Here is a 17,194-nt window from a genome sequence, read left to right on the forward strand (position 1 = left end):
GAATTAGATCCAGCCCTGGTTGCGTAATATCCTCGGGAGAGGGATCTCCTGGGCTTGGTCATTGAACCATCAACATCCAGGCAATGCAAGAAGACAAGCTTTTACAAAAACACTGCATAAGGACTGCATAGATGAGCTAGGAGATCCTAAGTGCACTGAAAACACTCCCAATCCAATTGGAGTCAAATGTCACCATAAACGTTACTTGATTAAAAAAAATGTCTTTATACGACCACATCAATGCCGTTAATGTTGATAAACCTGAGGTGGTTATTACATTGTGTGTATTATTTGCCTGGCCTGGCCCTGCCGTGGGACTGCTTGGCCAGTGGTGTGGCTTTCAGTCCAGTTTACAGTGCAGATCAATGTAACCCGACCCTGTGCTCCCCAGAGAGCAGTTTCCTGTAAACACCAGAGAATCCGTCAGTGTGTTTAAAGATTAGAGCCTTGTCAGTCTGCTCTCCACCCTCCACAGTAAACAGAACGACCTTCTTTCGCCGCTCTGCTCCCTGTGACCGATGAATGACCACAATTACAGGTCAAACACTTTCCAACCGAATCCATGCTCAGGTCGATGGGACTGACAGACTATGATCCCATTATGTGAGTGAGTGGGCCAGACAGTGAGGGATATGACTATGGACTGACCAGAGGGATGACACTGCTCCTAAAAGAAGTCAGTTAACCACCCACAAGTAGGTTAAACCACATCATCATACCACGTGGAATAAATCCACAATGAGTAACGATAGCTATATACACGGGTACCAGTATCGAGTTGACGTGCAAGAGTACGAGGTCATTGTGTGTGCGTGTGTGTGCATGTATGTATATTCAGACCCCTCGACTTCTTACACATTTTGTTATGTTGCATCCTTATTCTAAAATAAATCTACACACAATGACAAGATAAAACAGACTTACAATTTTTGTAATTTATAAAAAATAAAAAATATAATTTACTGGCCTCCCAGGTGGCGCAGTGGTTAAGGGCGCTGTACTGCAGCGCCAGCTGTGCCACCAGAGACTCTGGGTTCGCGCCCAGGCTCTGTCGTAACCGGCCGCGACCGGGAGGTCCGTGGGGCGACGCACAATTGACTAGCGTCGTCCGGGTTAGGGAGGGGTTGGCCGGTAGGGATATCCTTGTCTCATCGCGCACCAGCGACTCCTGTGGCGGGCCGGGCGCAGTGCGCGCTAACCAAGGTCGCCAGGTGCAGGTGTTTCCTCCGACACATTGTGTGGCTGGCTTCCAGGTTGGATGCGCACTGTGTTAAGAAGCAGTGCGGCTTGGTTGGGTTGTGTATCGGAGGACACATGACTTTCAACCTTCGTCTCTCCCGAGCCCGTACGGGAGTTAGTAGCTATGAGACAAGATAGTAGCTACTAAAACAATTGGATACCACCAAATTGGGGAGAAAGCGGGGTAAAGAAAATATATCATAAAAATATATTTAAAAAAAAATATATATATATATAATTAAAGGAACACTAAAATAACACATCCTAGATCTGAATGAATGAAATATTCTTATTAAATACTTTTTTCTTTACACAGTGGAATGTGCTGACAACAGAATAACACAAAAATTATCCATGGAAATCAAATTTATCCACCCATGGAGGTCCGGATTTGGAGTCACGCTCAAAATTAAAGTGGAAAACCACACTACAGGCTGATCCAACTTTGATGTAATGTCCTTAAAACAAGTCAAAATGAGGCTCAGTAGTGTGTGTGGCCTCCACGTGCCTGTATGACCTCCCTACAACGCCTGGGCATGCTCCTGATGAGGTGGCGGATGGTCTCCTGAGGGATCTCCTCCCAGACCTGGACTAAAGCATCCGCCAACTTCTGGACAGTCTGTGGTGCTACGTGGCGTTGGTGGATGGAGCGAGACATGATGTCCCAGATGTGCTCAATTGAATTCAGGTCTGGGGAACGGGCGGGCCAGTCCATAGCATCAATGCCTTCCTCTTGCAGGAACTGCTGACACTCCAGCCACATGAGGTCTAGCATTGTCTTGCATTAGGAGGAACCCAGGGCCAACCGCTCCAGCATATGGTCTCACATGGGGTCTGAGGATCTCATCTCAGTGACTAATGGTAGTCAGGCTACCACTGGCGAGCACATGGAGGGCTGTGTGGCCCCCCAAAGAAATGCCACCCCACACCATGACTGACCCACTGCCAAACCGGTCATGCTGGAGGATGTTGCAGGCAGCAGAACGTTCTCCACGGCGTCTCCAGACTCTGTCACATGTGCTCAGTGTGAACCTACTTTCATCTGTGAAGAGCACAGGGCGCCAGTGGCGAAATTGCCAATCTTGGTGTTCTCTGGCAAATGCCAAATGTCCTGCATGGTGTTGAGCTGTAAGCACAAACCCCACCTGTGGATGTTGGGCCCTCATACCACCCTCATAGAGTCTGTTTCTGACCGTTTGAGCAGATACATGCACATTTGTGGCCTGCTGGAGGTCATTTTGCAGGGCTCTGGCAGTGCTCCTCCTTCTCCTCCTTGCACAAAGGCGGAGGTAGCGGTCCTGCTGCTGGGTTGTTGCCCTCCTACGGCCTCCTCCATGTCTCCTGATGCACTGGCCTGTCTCCTGGTAGCGCCTCCATGCTCTGGACACTACTGACAGACACAGCAAACCTTGCCACAGCTCGCATTGATGTGCCATCCTGGATGAGCTGCACTACCTGAGCCACTTGTGTGGGTTGTAGACTCCGTCTCATGCTACCACTAGAGTGAAAGCACCGCCAGCATTCCAAAGTGACCAAAACATCAGCCAGGAAGCATAGGAACTGAGAAGTGGTCTGTGGTCCCCCCTGCAGAACCACTCCTTTACTGGGGGTGTCTTGCTAAATGCCTATAATTTCCACCTGTTATCTATTCCATTTGCACAACAGCATGTGAAATTTATTGTCAATCAGTGTTGCTTCCTAAGTGGACAGATTGATTTCACAGAAGTGTGATTGAATTAGAGTTACATTGTGTCGTTTAAGTGTTCCCTTTATTTTTTTGAGCAGTGTATATATCATTTACTTAGGTATTCAGACCCTTTACTCAGTACTTAACAAAAAAGTTCAATACAACCTTTATTTAACTAGGCAGATCAGTAAAGAACAAATTCTTATTTACAATGTCCTACCTTATTGTCCTACCTGGACAACGTTGGGCCAATTGTGCACCGCCCTATGGGACTCCCAAACATGTGATACAACCTGGAATGAAACCAGGGACTGTAGAGATGCCTCTTGCACTGAGATGCAGTGCCTGAGACCACTGCTCCACTTGGGAGCACTCGGGAGGCACTTTTGGCAGCAATTACAAACTAGAGTCTGCTTGGATATGACTCTACAATCTTTGCACACCTGTAGTTTATCCCATTCTTCTTGGCAGATATCTCAAGCTCTGTCAGCATGGTTGGGGAGAGTTGCTGCACAGCTATTTTTAGGTCACTCCAGAGATGTTTGATCTGGTTCATGGTGAACCTTCGCCCCAGTCTGAGGTCCTGAGCAGGTTTTCATCAAGGATATCGGTACTTTTCTCCATTCATCTTTACCTTGATCTTGACTAGTTTCCCCAGTCCTTGCCCCTGAAAAACAACCGCACAGCATGATGCTGCCACCACCACCATGCTTCACCGTAGGGATGGTGCCAGGTTTCCTCCAGACGTGACACTTGAGATGCAGGCCAAAGAGTTCAATCTTGGTTTCATCAGACCAGATAATCTTAGGTGCCTTTTGGCAAAATCCAAGCGGGCTGTATTGCGCCTTTTACTGAGGAGTGGCTTCCTTCTGACCACTACCATGAAGGCCTGATTTGGTGGAGTATTGCAGAGATGGTTGTCATTCTGGAAGGTTCATCCATCTCCACAGAGGAACTCTGGAGCTCTGTCAGAGTGAACATCTGGTTCTTGGTCACCTCCCTGACCAAGGCCCTTCTCCCCCAACTGCTCAGTTTGGCTGGGCGGACAGCTCTAGTAAGAAGTGGTTCCGAACTTCGTCCATTTAAGAATGGAGGCCACAGTGTGCTTTGGGACCTTAAATTCTGAAGACATTTTTTGGTACCCTTCCCCAGATCTGTGCCTCGACACAATCCTATCAAAGCTCTCCGGATAATTCATTCGAAGTCATAGCTTGGTTTTTAAATTGACATGCAATGTCAACTGTGGGACTTTATATAGACAAGTGTGCGCCATTCCAAATCATGTCCAATCAATTGAATTTACCACAGGTGGACTCAAATCAAGTTATAGAAACATCAAGGATGATCAATGTAAACAGGATGCACACCTGAGCTCAATTTCGAGTCTCATAGCAAAGGGTCTGAGTACTTATGTAAATAAGGTATACATTTTATTTTTAATACCCGTTTTCACTTTCTCATTATGTGGTATTGTGTGTAGATTGATGAGGCCCTAAAAAATGTCAGACTCCAGCCACCCAAGTAATAGAATATAGAAAGGGGGAACACAGAGTGGTCAAAATAGTTTGTAGGTCAAACCATTCGGACGCCACAGATGTTTGTGAGAAGACGGGATGTCTCATGGTCTGACAAACATAGTCTGACAAACACCACTCTAGCTCTGCCACCTTGCACTGCAGATGCAGAAGTGCGACAGCAGTGGATTGAGACACATCCAATGCAAAAAAACAGCTCTAGCTTAAACTGATTTTAAAATAAATAAAAATACCAGACTTTTGTATTATGTTAGTTAGGTTGACGCATCGGTGCGTTAATCGACTCTAGGGGATTTATACACCAACGGTAACATATTCTCTTACCTAATTTAAATAAGTACCGCCTTGTTACCAACATCGGAGAAGGAGTATTTGCAGAGGGCAGTGGTTTATAGCTACTCTACTGGTGCCAAGATTTTACCGTAGGGTGTCAGCAAATATAATTTACAAGTTTACCTAATTAATCTATGGCAAAAATACTTGTTTCCCCTTTCATCTGTGTCAGGTGTTAATTAGTTACTGTCTAGCTAGGTCCTCAGCTAGCATGGAACAAAGGCAGGGGGCATTGAAATCTGACGCAGTTGTCAAGTGCTGCATTGAACTGCATCACAAGAGACATGCCAAACAGGAAATGTATTAAAATGATTTAATATCATTGATGCAATTTCAATGTTGTTAGAGTTGCTTTGTGAATCACCAAATTTCATTGAGATGATTTTACTGCAGCACTGCATCCAAGTTGCTTGACATAGTCATTTGAAAGAGCTGTCAGTCCAGGCGACTCAGCCAATCTTTTCAAACTTGCTGGTAGTTAGCCATGAGAGAAAAAGTAGTTTTCAGAACGACTGTTCAGGGTCTTTAACCCATAGCTACCCAGACTAATTATTTAGCAGTCTCATGGCTTGGGGGATAGAAGCTGTTCAGGTTGGAGAGAACAGTGTGGAGTGCAATAGAGGTTGCATCATCTGTGGATCTGCTGGGGCGGTATACGAATTGGAGTGGTTCCAGGGTGTCTACGATGGTGTTGATGTGAGCCATGACCAGTATTTCAAAGCATTTCATGGCTACAGATGTGAGTGCTATGGGGAGATCGTCATTTAGACAGGTTACCTTGTTGTTCTTTGTCACAGGGAATATGGTGGTCTGCTTGAAACATGTAGGTATTACAGACTGGGTCAGGGAAAGGTTGAAAATGTCAGTGAAGACACCTGCCAGCTGGTCAGTGTATGCTTTGAGTATTCGTCATGGTCATCAATGATTCAGAGGGGTTGGGTTAACTTGTTGGACGCTACACATCCCGGTAGCGGGATTATTGTCATCAGCAAACGCTGAATAGCATAGCGCCACAGTCAAATAATATTACAAAAAAATATTCATATTCATGAAATCACAAGTGCAATATTGCAAAACACAGCTTAGGCATTTGTTAATCCACCTGTCGTCTCAGATTTTGAAATAATGCTTTACAGCTAAAGCAATCCAAGCGTTTGTGTAAGTTTATCGATAGCATAGCATAACATTATGTACATTAAGCATTAAGTAGCTAGGTCACGAAAATCAGAAAAGCAATCAAATTAATAGTTGATGATCTTCGGATGTTTTCACTCACGAGACTCCCAGTTACACAACAAATGTTCCTTTTGTTCCATAAAGATTATTTTCATACCCAAAATACCTCTGTTTGTTTGTCGCATTATGTTCAGAAATCCACAGGAAAGAGCGGTCACGACAACGCAGACGTATATTCCAAATAATATCCACAGAAACATGTCCAACGTTTTTTTATAATCAATCCTCAGGTTGTTTTTAAAATATATGTTCGATAATATATCAACCGGGTGTGTAGGTTATTCAATAACAGCGGGAGAAACAATGGCCGCTTTACTCAGTTGCGCAAAACTCACTCTGAGAGACCCCATCTATCCACTTTCGCAATGTGATCTTTCACACTCATTTTTCAAAAGAAAAGCCTGAAACTATGTCTAAAGACTTGACACCTTAGGGAAGCAATAGAAAAAGAAATCTGGTTGATATCCCTTCAAATGGAGGATAGGCATGCATAGGAACAGAGGGGTTTCAAAATAAGAGGCACTTCCTGATTGGATTTTCCTCAGGCTTTCGCCTGCAATATCAGTTCTGTTATACTCAGACAATATTTTTACAGTTTTGGAAACTTTAGAGTTTTTTCTATCCTAATCTGACAATTATATGCATATTCTAGTTTCTGGGGCTGAGAAATAGGCAGTTTCAAATGGGTACGTTTTTAAGCCAAAAACGAAAATACTGCCCCCTACACGCAAAAGGTTAAACAAGGAAGGCACATTTCAGTTGTACAACTGGGTATCCCCCTTTGCCATCTGTCCCTGCGGTCTTGTTACCAGTTACCCTGTTTAAAGGTCTTACTCACATCGGCTATGGAGTGCGAGATCACAGTCGTCTGGAAAAGCTGCTTCTCTCATGCATGGTTCAGTGTTGCTTGCCTCAAAGCGAGCATAGAAGGAATTTCACAGGAATTTAGAGAACCGGGAGACAGACCACAGTACTGCAGCTCATCTACCATTTAACAGCAGCTCATCAAATACCACAAGAGCTTATAAACAATTTGATCCACTGAATATTAAAACTTTCCACACAGAACACGCATGAGTGCGCTCACACATACATACACAGTACACACGCATAAATATGAGCCGCAGTTGTCTGACCTGCTTTACCGCAGTAGGTAGCTGCAGAGCTGAACAGTAACAGCAGCAACAACCCTGGCAGAAACTGGTGGAGTGAGAAACTGGGTTTCGTGGGACCCACTGGTCATGGATGATGCATCCAAACACCAGGGTATAAGGACAGGAAATGTGAATGTGTGTGTGTACTGTACGTGTAGTAGTGTATAGCGACATGACACTTACCAAAGATATTGGTGGAATGTCCTTTCTTAGCGAGAGGTTTCAGCTCGTTGTGTCCCCATCCGTACTGTCTGTAGCTGTCCCACGCATGCTTCATCATCTACAACATACACACGAGCAGCCTGGGTTAGACAAAACATCTGGTACACAATGAGCTGGTACCCAAAAACAGTAACATCTTGAACTATGGAGTAGAGTTAATACCACCAGTTGAAGAGACCATTCCAACAGGCTTATCACAGTCAAATAAATGACTCATAATAGAACAAAAAACAGAGATTAGCATGCACACACACAATCCTTTATATTTTTTTCACCAACATTGCAGCCTCGCCGGGTGTAGGGCGGCACAACACCTAGCCCTCTGTTCTGGGCAATGATGATACTAAGAGAGACATCCCTGTGCTCCTTTCAGCCAGTGCCCCCACCTCCACTCAATCCCCTGACACCCCCCCCCGGGCTCCAGCTCCTGGTGTGGCCTTAACCCTGTCTGTTCTGTCACTCGGTTGCTAGGTCACTGCCCAGCAGCTCCCTCACCACAAGGCTGGGTGGACAGGACACGACAGTGTGAGTGTGTGTGCATGTGTGTTTATGCGTGCCGTGTAACTCCTCTTCAGACATTGTTAAATTGTAGCCGTGGGGCTACTTCACTCTCAAAGCTTTGTTTTCCTTGGCTGTCTGGAGGCACTGACTAGACTTTGTGGATAAAAACCCTGCTTTATTCTTAACATGACCTTTAAAAGAGAAGCCGTAAGAGCTGGACTGAGAATAAACAGAGAATAAAGAGGGTGAGCAGGATAAGAGCGAAAGAGACAGAATCGTGAGACAAGTTTTGACATTGGAGACAGTGATGCTGACGCGAGATGCACATCCAAGGGAAACTGTGAGGCCAACACTATTGACGGGCAGAGAGTCACGCTTTCCCAAAGCTCTACTGCATTCTCACTACTTCCAATTTCCCTTTGTCTTATTAATCATCACCCTAGTCTGATGGGATCAGCTATCCCAGAGGAGAGCATTTCGTCTCCTGGTCCTTCTCTGTCTGCCGGTAATGGCAACAGTCTGAAAACCAGTACAGCTTTTCCTCCTGTACCAGCCATAGCCAGCTCTCCTCACAGCAAGACTAGGGCGAGGGAGGGAGCCAAGCCAATAAACCCGGGAGTTTTGTGTTCTTGGCTTGGTGACGTTCCATGACGCACGCCATCTCCACACGCAGGAGAATAAATATAAATTACATTTACACACCAGGACAAAGCCATTTAACCATTGGCTCCCGACGACCAGGTAGATGTCCAATTGGCCGGTTTATCAAATAATGATTGGCCCATCTGTTGAGGAATATAGGACGTACAAAAACAGAATATTCATATTCTACACTGATGGGACATTTCATGAACATGAAACTCACTTAAAAGCCTAAAATCCCAGTCATTAATTGACTGTCACTTCTGTAGTACGGAGTCGAATCTAAAATCCAATAGCCAATGAAAAATTCTCCCTTCATGTGTGAATGTATGGAACGTTCCAACAGACGGTGCGCCTACAGGTTAGGTTACCTCCCTGAGCACATATTGAATGTCAGGTTCACTGAAGACATACAAACACGGCTCCCTATTCACTATATAGTGGATGAGCCCAGGTCAAAAGTAGTGCACCGTAAAGGGTGCCATTTAGGATGCAGGCCAGGAGAGTAATGTGTTCATTTATGTGGCAAGGGCAAGTATTTCAATTTGATAGGGTTTTGGTTGGCTCCGTTTCTGTCTGGTTTCAGCTCTCACACGTCCACATTCTTCACCAGCTTAGATATGCCTCAGCTTCTTCACGGAGACCATGGGAGTACTGAGGGATTCACAAATCACAACATGAGTGAGAGGAATAATGCTCATCAGCAAATAGAGATTATACACTCTGCAATAATACAGTGCTAGCCATGCTCCCAGCTGTGTTAAGTATGGCAAGGTTTAAACTGTCTCATCAGGATTAAACAATATAATAATAAATTAAGTTGTATTTGCGGATTCTTCTCTTCTACTAACTAGTGGTGTCACGATACCAGGATTCTGAATTTGATACCAGGTTTAGAAACACGATACTTGATACCAAATTGATAACATGGCAAAAAAAGGCATATTAGCTATTAGGTTCTAATTTTCAGAGTAAAAACTCAACCAAGTTTATTCTTCCCAGAGGGTCAATACAGCTGCATTAGACAAAGACATTGTTCACACAAGCACTGATATTTAACCCTTTCTCCTATGCTGTCTCCTCCTACACACCTGAACAAACATTATCTTTACTGCTAGACAGGAAACGAAGTGATACGGCCATAAACTTTTTTCTCCCTTAAAGTGACCTGACCTCGACCCCCTTCATCACTAATCCATGGCTCTTTCCCCTTATCAATGCTGCCACATGTGATCGCTTTCCCTACACTCAGTACATTCCAAGCTTAATTGCACACACACCATATACCTTCCTCCTACAGATAACCATTAACTTCTGGTGTAGACCCTCTAAATCTAAGCACTCACTATTTCAATAGGATACCTGATAATTAACCCTATCCCAAGTTGAGAAGTTTGTCTATGATGGATTCTGGGTACTAAGACACATAATGGCACTTCATCCAGACTGATCTTTTGAGTTCCTTTGACATTTATGAATGCATGCATTAAATGAATCACTTAGACAATCAATTTGACCATTTTTAAAAAACAAATCTAACTACACTGAACATAAATATATGGAAAGTGCTGGTCCCATGTTTCATGAGCTGAAATAAAAGATCCCAGAAATATTCCATATACAAAAATATTATTTCTCTCATATTTTGTGCACAAATGTGTTTACATCACTGTTAGCGAGCATTTGACCTTTTGTCATAATAATCCATCCACCTGACATGTGTGGCATATCAAGAAGCTGATTAGAGAGCATGATCATTACACAGGTGGACCTTGTGTCAGGGAAAATAAAAGGCCACTTTGAAATGTGCACTTGTGTCACAACACAATGACACAGATGTCACATTGAGGGAGCATGCAATTGGCATGTTGACTGCAGGAATGTCCACCAGAGCTGTTGCCAGAGAATTTGACAGTATGTTCAACAACATCAGACCATGCGTAACTGCGCCAGCCCAGGACCTCCACATCCAGCTTCTTCACATGTGAATCTGTGCTGAGGAGTATCTGTCTGTAATAAAGCCCTTTTGTGGGCCTTCCTCCCCAGTGGGTGGGCCTGGCTCCCCAGTGGGTGGGCCTGGCTCCCCAGTGGGTGGGCCTGGCTCCCAATTCGGTGGGCCTGTGCCCATACCAATCCCACCCATGACTGTGCCCGCCTAGTTATGTGAATAGTTTAGGGCCTAATTTATTTTTAATTGACTGATTTCCTTATATGAACAGTAACTTAGCAAAATCTTTGAAATTGCTGGATTTTGCATTTATATTTAGTATACATAACTTATTTATTTGAATGGTAAATCTCTATTGATAAACTGGGTAAAATCAAGGCCTATTCACAATACAGGTGAATGCAAATTCAATAGTAGTGTGTGCATGCATTGAATTATTAGCTTATTTCACGAGGTTACAGATGAAAAACATCTGTTTACCTTCCATTTGGGACTTATTTTATTGTAAAGGTAAAAACATTTGCAAAGATGAAGCAATAACTTATTTTATAAAAGTGTGCGCTGTCTATTTAAGACCACTGATGTCATTCACACAAAGTCGGTTCGAGGCTTGAGCAAAGATGATCTTGACTGGGATAGACGCGAGGTGGAGGAGATGAAGTGAATAAACAGTTTTTGGTGACAATCAGCTTAGTACTCAGCAATATTTTGATTTATGGTTTGCATATTATCACAAACAAGGTACTAGGGTAGTGAATTGATGTTGACTTCTGCTGTACGCTAGCAAGGAAGGTTAGCCTCCATCGGTATCTTCTTGCATTGTAGTGTTCTAGCCTGTACTTCACATTGTTTTGGGAACAGTAATGAGCAAATTAACATTTCTACATGCCATGTGGCATTATTCTAGTGTGTTCACTTCTGTCCAGCATAAGTGGTGATGCAGCCTGGACTCAGTGGTTCCTCATGGCAGACTAGCACTAATGGGGCAGGGACATCACTGCATTAAGAGACTTGATCCTCTCTCAAAGTACACAATGGGAGACACTTGATATTTATACTCGAAGTAACAACATTTCTAGTGGTCTGGGGCATTCAGTGGTGGGGAGGGCGCTTGTTCCAGAGCCGGGAGCCGAGACAGCAGAATGCTTGGGCACCCATTGTTTTTAGGCGTGTCTTTGGGACTGCAAGGAGTCTGACTGGCTGTAGTGGAGCGGGTCAAGAGCAAGCTCGATAGCTGTAGTGTCCAGGTCCAACGCCAAGTTGATTTATTGCGGTCCCAGCAGAGCTCATCCTGGGAATTAGGCATCAGAGATGGATCCAGGTAGACAGTGGAGTGAGGTGGAGAGAACACCAGATAGGAGATTAGCAGGTGATCAGCAATGGAATCGTACATGTATATTTCGACTCATTAAGTCTTTCAGTTTGATGGCAATTTCAACTTAGAAAAAATTGCTAATAAAACAAGTGTCTAATAAACAAAAAAACTAACGGTTGGCGTGAGAAGTGGCATCCTCACGTGTGGCATAGAAAATAAAAAATAAAACTTGTGTTCTACCCTTTTACATTAGAATTTTTTCAAACATTCAACTTCTATCTAGCCCCATCCCATATCTCTCCCACCATCACACTATAAAAGCTATCCTGTGTAGTGCCACCCTCCAACAGTCTAGTAGTTAAACAGACCACATTGAGATCCCTCAGTCTCCCTCTGTCAGTGCGTGCCTTATCCTCCTGATGTTCATTTTGTGCTCCAATGGACTTCTCTACTCTTGGCTTTTATTCCCAGTGACTGTTGGAGGCGTTCTGCTTGTCGGTTAGCAGCCATCCCGCCTGCCTAACTCTGGGCTTGGTGAAGGGAGCATAGGGAAATGACAGCTTGCGGTGGGGTGCTCAGTGTCTGTTAACTGAAACCCACGCGCCACAGAGATTATGAAGACAAGCACACAAACTGTGTAAGAAACTCACAGTCAACCTTGTGGTTCTGGCTATGTTGGTTTTAAAAATGGCAACTTGCAACACCAAGTTTGTGGGCTCGATTCACACAAGGGACACATACACTAAGTGTACAAATAATTAGGAACACTTGCCCTTTCCATGACATTGCCTGACCAGGTGAAAGCTATGATCCCTTATTAATGTCATTTGTTAAATTCACTTCAAATCAGTGTAGATGAATGGGAGGAGACAGGTTAAAGAAAGATTTTTAAGCCTTGAGACATGGATTGTGTATGTGTGCCATTCAGAGGGTGAATGGGCAAGACAAAGGATTTAAGTGCCTTTGAACAGGGTATGGTAGTAGGTGCCACACGCACAGGTTTGAGAGTGTCAAGAACTGCAATGCTGCTGGGGTTTTCACTCAACAGTTTCCTGTGTATATAAAGAATGGCCCACCACCCAAAGGACATCCAGCCAACTTGACAAAACTGTGGGAAGTATTGTGTCAACATGGGCCAGCATACCAAATTGAGGCTGTTCTGAGGGCAAAACGGGGTGCAATTCAATATTAGGAAGGTGATCCAAATGTTTGGTACACTCGGTGTATCCTGGATATAGGCTGTGTTAACTAAGTAACAATGGACAAAAGCATCTATTTAATAACCATCATTATCTTGGTTTGTCTAGCAGAGGCTATGCGGTTTTTGTCTTGCGCTGACATTGTTAACATAAGCAATGTTAATATCCACACCAGGATACCTTCGACCTTGGCTTGGAACGGACTCCACCCTCTCTGTCCATCCATTATCACTGAGAAGTGTATATCTATCCAGCTCTTGGAGCTGATGAAAACAGCAGATATTACTATTAAGATTTCTGGAGAATGTCTGACAGATTCATAACCAGTTCTGATATATGTACACACTGATGTGGAAGGAAAGGTGGATTTCATCATCTGTGCCTTAAAGGACACGTCACCTTGTCATTTCAAGTCGGCGAGCTCTGGTGATATGATTTTTGTTCTAAATACCTGATGTTTTACCTGTTGTGGGCTGAGGTCTTGGGCGTGTTGCATGAAGACATTATTTCCCTGGCTGATCACTTTTCCACAGCGCAACATTGCAGAGAACCTTGAGGGGGACATCCTTTTAGAGTAAATCACTTCTCTTGGACAACTTCTTGGAGAAGCAAGGCCAGGACTGGTGCAAAGCACAGAAAGAGGGAAGGGAGAGATGAGGGAGACCGAAAGAGAGAAGCACGCAAAAAGAGCACTACAGAAAAAGTATCCAAGCAGTGGGGCGGCAGGGTAGCATAGTGGTTAGAGTGTTGGACTAGTAACCGGAAGGTTGCAAGTTCAAACTCCCGAGCTGACAAGGTACAAATCTATCGTTCTGCCCCTGAACAACCCACTGTTCCTAGGCCGTCATTGAAAGTAAGAATTTGTTCTTAACTGACTTGCCTAGTTAAATAAAAGTAAAAATAAAATTAAAATAAAGGAAGAGGGATAGAAAGAGGGGGGGATTGCAAGAGCAGACGGAAACAGAAAAAGACAAGAGCAGGTATAGATAGGGTGATGGGGGTATGGCTCAGTGTGACGGAACAGGACCTACCTTAACCCAGTTGAATGATGTCTAACAATCTAAGTTGCACCCCCACCCACAGGTTAGACCAGAAGCGGTTGTTTACTGAACTATTTCCTGTTCCTGCATAACTCAGGCCAGGGAGGAGGACAGGGACGTGGGTGGACAGCCTATAAACTGAGAGGTCCGCAGTGCGGCTGGCCAGTGCTCTCTCTGCCTTCCTGTCTCCCGTTCTGGGAAACATTGCCTACTTGGAGCTCTGCTCTGACCTTCACAATGACAGCCAAACTCTGGCCCACCAGGCACCTATGTCCCACATCCTGCCCGGGTCTGTCAGGACACAGCCTGCCCTCAACCATCACCACCAGGTGATTCACACAGCAGAAGCTACCCCCCACCACCGCACCATGCCCTGTAAGTCACACCTGCTGCCAAATATTCATAAATCCATGGGAGTCACAGTGCTGCTGAGGGAGCAGGACCATTTCTTCTAGGCTGCTGCCATTGTTTAAATCAACTTAGCTTGAGAGGCGAGGGGAGCTGCAGTGCTTTGGAGGTTTGGAGTTATGAATGTACTGCCCTGGATAACCTCGAGTCACCCTGATTGATTTAAAAACCTCTCCATCCTCCCCCCCGAACAGATCCTATCTGCTCTAAAGGACGGCCCTTCACAAGATACACAATGGCAGTGAAAATGTGACAGATCTGCGCTCCACTGTAAATACATTCATGACACCCAGTGACAAACTGATTTTAAAAAGGAGACAGTAAAGTAGCTCAGATAGGCCCCTTAAACAGCTCTTAATGTCGGGTCCTAACAAATAAAGAGGATACAGCTGCTGCTCCATTGTAACATATGGTGCTCTCACACCTATCTAGCCACCTAGAACACTCATTGTGGATTCAGACCCAGTCACAATGAATTAATGTGGAAGCACAACAAGTTCAGGAATTACACCCGTCAGAATAGCAATCACAGCCAGTAAACAGGGCAGTCAGGTGAACAAGTTTGGGTAGTGGTACAATATTAGAGAGTCACCACTTTGTTGAGAAGCGTTTGCCTTCAAATCACTTTGCCTATTCCCTCTGGCACATTCTCCTGAACTTGCTGTGACTGTTCTTTGGGATGGATAATATTAACTGGTATTTTGCCTCTTTCTCTCCCAGTCTCTCTGACCTTGAGTACTTCTGTGTGCACCACTATGCCCTCTCCCTTGCCCCTTCTTTCTCACTCCCTATACTGGGCATATGCTCAGCCATGATCATGGCACTGAACTGGTCCCTGTGCTCCCCAGTCCTCTCCCCCCAGGGTTCCCAGTATCCCAGGCCAAACCCCAACCTCTATCGATCTCAGAGAGCCGTGCCAACAGTGAACAAAGACACTCCACTCCCCCTCCCTGCTAAGTCGGTCCCTAACGGAAGGGTGAGGACCACGGATTTACAGGCTGTCCATTTACAGACGCTCCCTGACAAGCCTATAGTTCAAATCACAGAACTGGAGAGTTCTCCTGTCATTGAGAGTTTCAAAAGGCATGCATACACAGAGGGAATGGACATCACAATCCATTTCCAAGTACAGCTGATTGAGTTGGAAGGATACTAAAATGGAATATTACATCGTAATGACGAGATTGCCCGGGTCAGGGAAGTAGAAATACTATACAATGGGGAGAACATGACATTTTATGGGGCAGCAGAAATGAACCAGTAAACATGTGAAACCAAGACAAAACCTCTCCATTTCTACCCCTCTTCTTGCTCTCACACTAATCCATGAAGGATAAATTGTTTTCAATTTTTAGATATTTTTAGATATCTAAAAATGCCAACATTGGCATCGGCCCTATGTCTAGTTTAACGTCGATTCGCAAAACCAACGTCAGAGCTGACGTGAATACCTATATAACGTAGGTAGATGACGTAATGACGCCATGAAAAATATAGCAGCTCAAGCAGTCATCAAGTCGAGCAGTCATTTGAAAGAGTCAGAACATTTCAGTGGGACAACACAAACGCACGCCAAGATAATGTAATTCATTGCCCTTGACAATCAACCATTCTCTGTCGTGGATTATTTTGTTTTTTTTAACCTTTATTTAACCAGGTAGACTAGTTGAGAACAAGTTCTCATTTGTAACTGCGACCTAGCCAAGATCAAGCGTAGCAATTCGACACATACAACAACACAGTTACACATGGAATAAACAAAACATAGTCAATAATACAGTAGAACAAAAGAAAACAAAAAGTCTATATACAGTCAGTGCAAATGAGGTAAGTTAAGGAAATAAATAGGCCATGGTGGCGAAGTAATTACAATATAGCAATTAAACACTGGAATAGTAGATTGGCAGAAGATTAATGTGCAGGTAGAGATACTGGGGTGCAAAGGAGCAAAATAAATAAATAAATAAATACCAGTATGGGGATGAGGTAGGTAGATAGATGGGCTGTTTACAGATGGGCTATGTACAGGTGCAGTGACGATGTTGGCTTTTGCCGGCTGGTCGAGCACCACTACCAATTAGGCGCCATTTTTCAGCTGCTGCCTTACCGGAGTTACACAGTATTGTTGAAACTCACATCCATGATGCATCACTGCTATTACTGCTTCCCGACTGGACCAGCGATGTCAGCCCCATGACCATTAGGAGCCTGACAGCACAGTGGGTTTCCACGAGGATTTCCTACTGAGGAAAGCAGTACTGCATGCTCAAGAATGTGCTGGGTCTTCTCATACCGCTGCTGCCATTTCAGTGGCATTGAGAACATGTTTGAAACATGAACACTCCTAGCTCCATTCGAACAACTGACTTGAGAAATAAGCTCAACTGCTTCTGCAGCAGACGTGATACCCTGTCATGACATTGAAAGTCCTGCTCAACAAAAATGCAGACACAGAACATCGGGTTAACTTGGAAATGTACTTGACTAGAGGCTGTGAACAAGCAAATCGGTGGTATTCTCTCTGAGCCTCTTTACTGAAGACTCATCTCTTCAGCGGGTCATATGATTGAGTGTAGTCTGGCCCAGGAGTGTGAAGGTGAACGGAAAGGCTCTGGAGCAACGAACCGCCCTTGCCGTCTCTGCCTGGCCGGTTCCGCTCTTTCCACTGGGATTCTCTGCCTCTAACCCTATTACAGGGGCTGAGTCACTGGCTTACTGGTGCTCTTTCATGCAGT

At 44.5% G+C, this 17,194-nt stretch overlaps 1 protein-coding gene across 4 annotated transcripts in view; it reads right to left on the bottom strand.

The window, feature by feature from the left end:
* Positions 1-17,194, bottom strand: part of LOC124044109 (mannosyl-oligosaccharide 1,2-alpha-mannosidase IB-like) — a 110,538-nt gene that overhangs the window by 57,277 nt on the left and 36,067 nt on the right. For all 4 annotated transcript variants that reach the window (XM_046363564.1, XM_046363567.1, XM_046363566.1 and 1 more), the window contains exon 5: positions 7,368-7,464. In XM_046363564.1, coding sequence (XP_046219520.1) covers positions 7,368-7,464 — 97 coding nt within the window. The remainder of the gene's footprint in view (positions 1-7,367; positions 7,465-17,194) is intronic.

The sequence above is a fragment of the Oncorhynchus gorbuscha genome, linkage group LG09 (genome assembly GCF_021184085.1).
Source record: "Oncorhynchus gorbuscha isolate QuinsamMale2020 ecotype Even-year linkage group LG09, OgorEven_v1.0, whole genome shotgun sequence".
Lineage (NCBI taxonomy): Eukaryota > Metazoa > Chordata > Actinopteri > Salmoniformes > Salmonidae > Oncorhynchus > Oncorhynchus gorbuscha.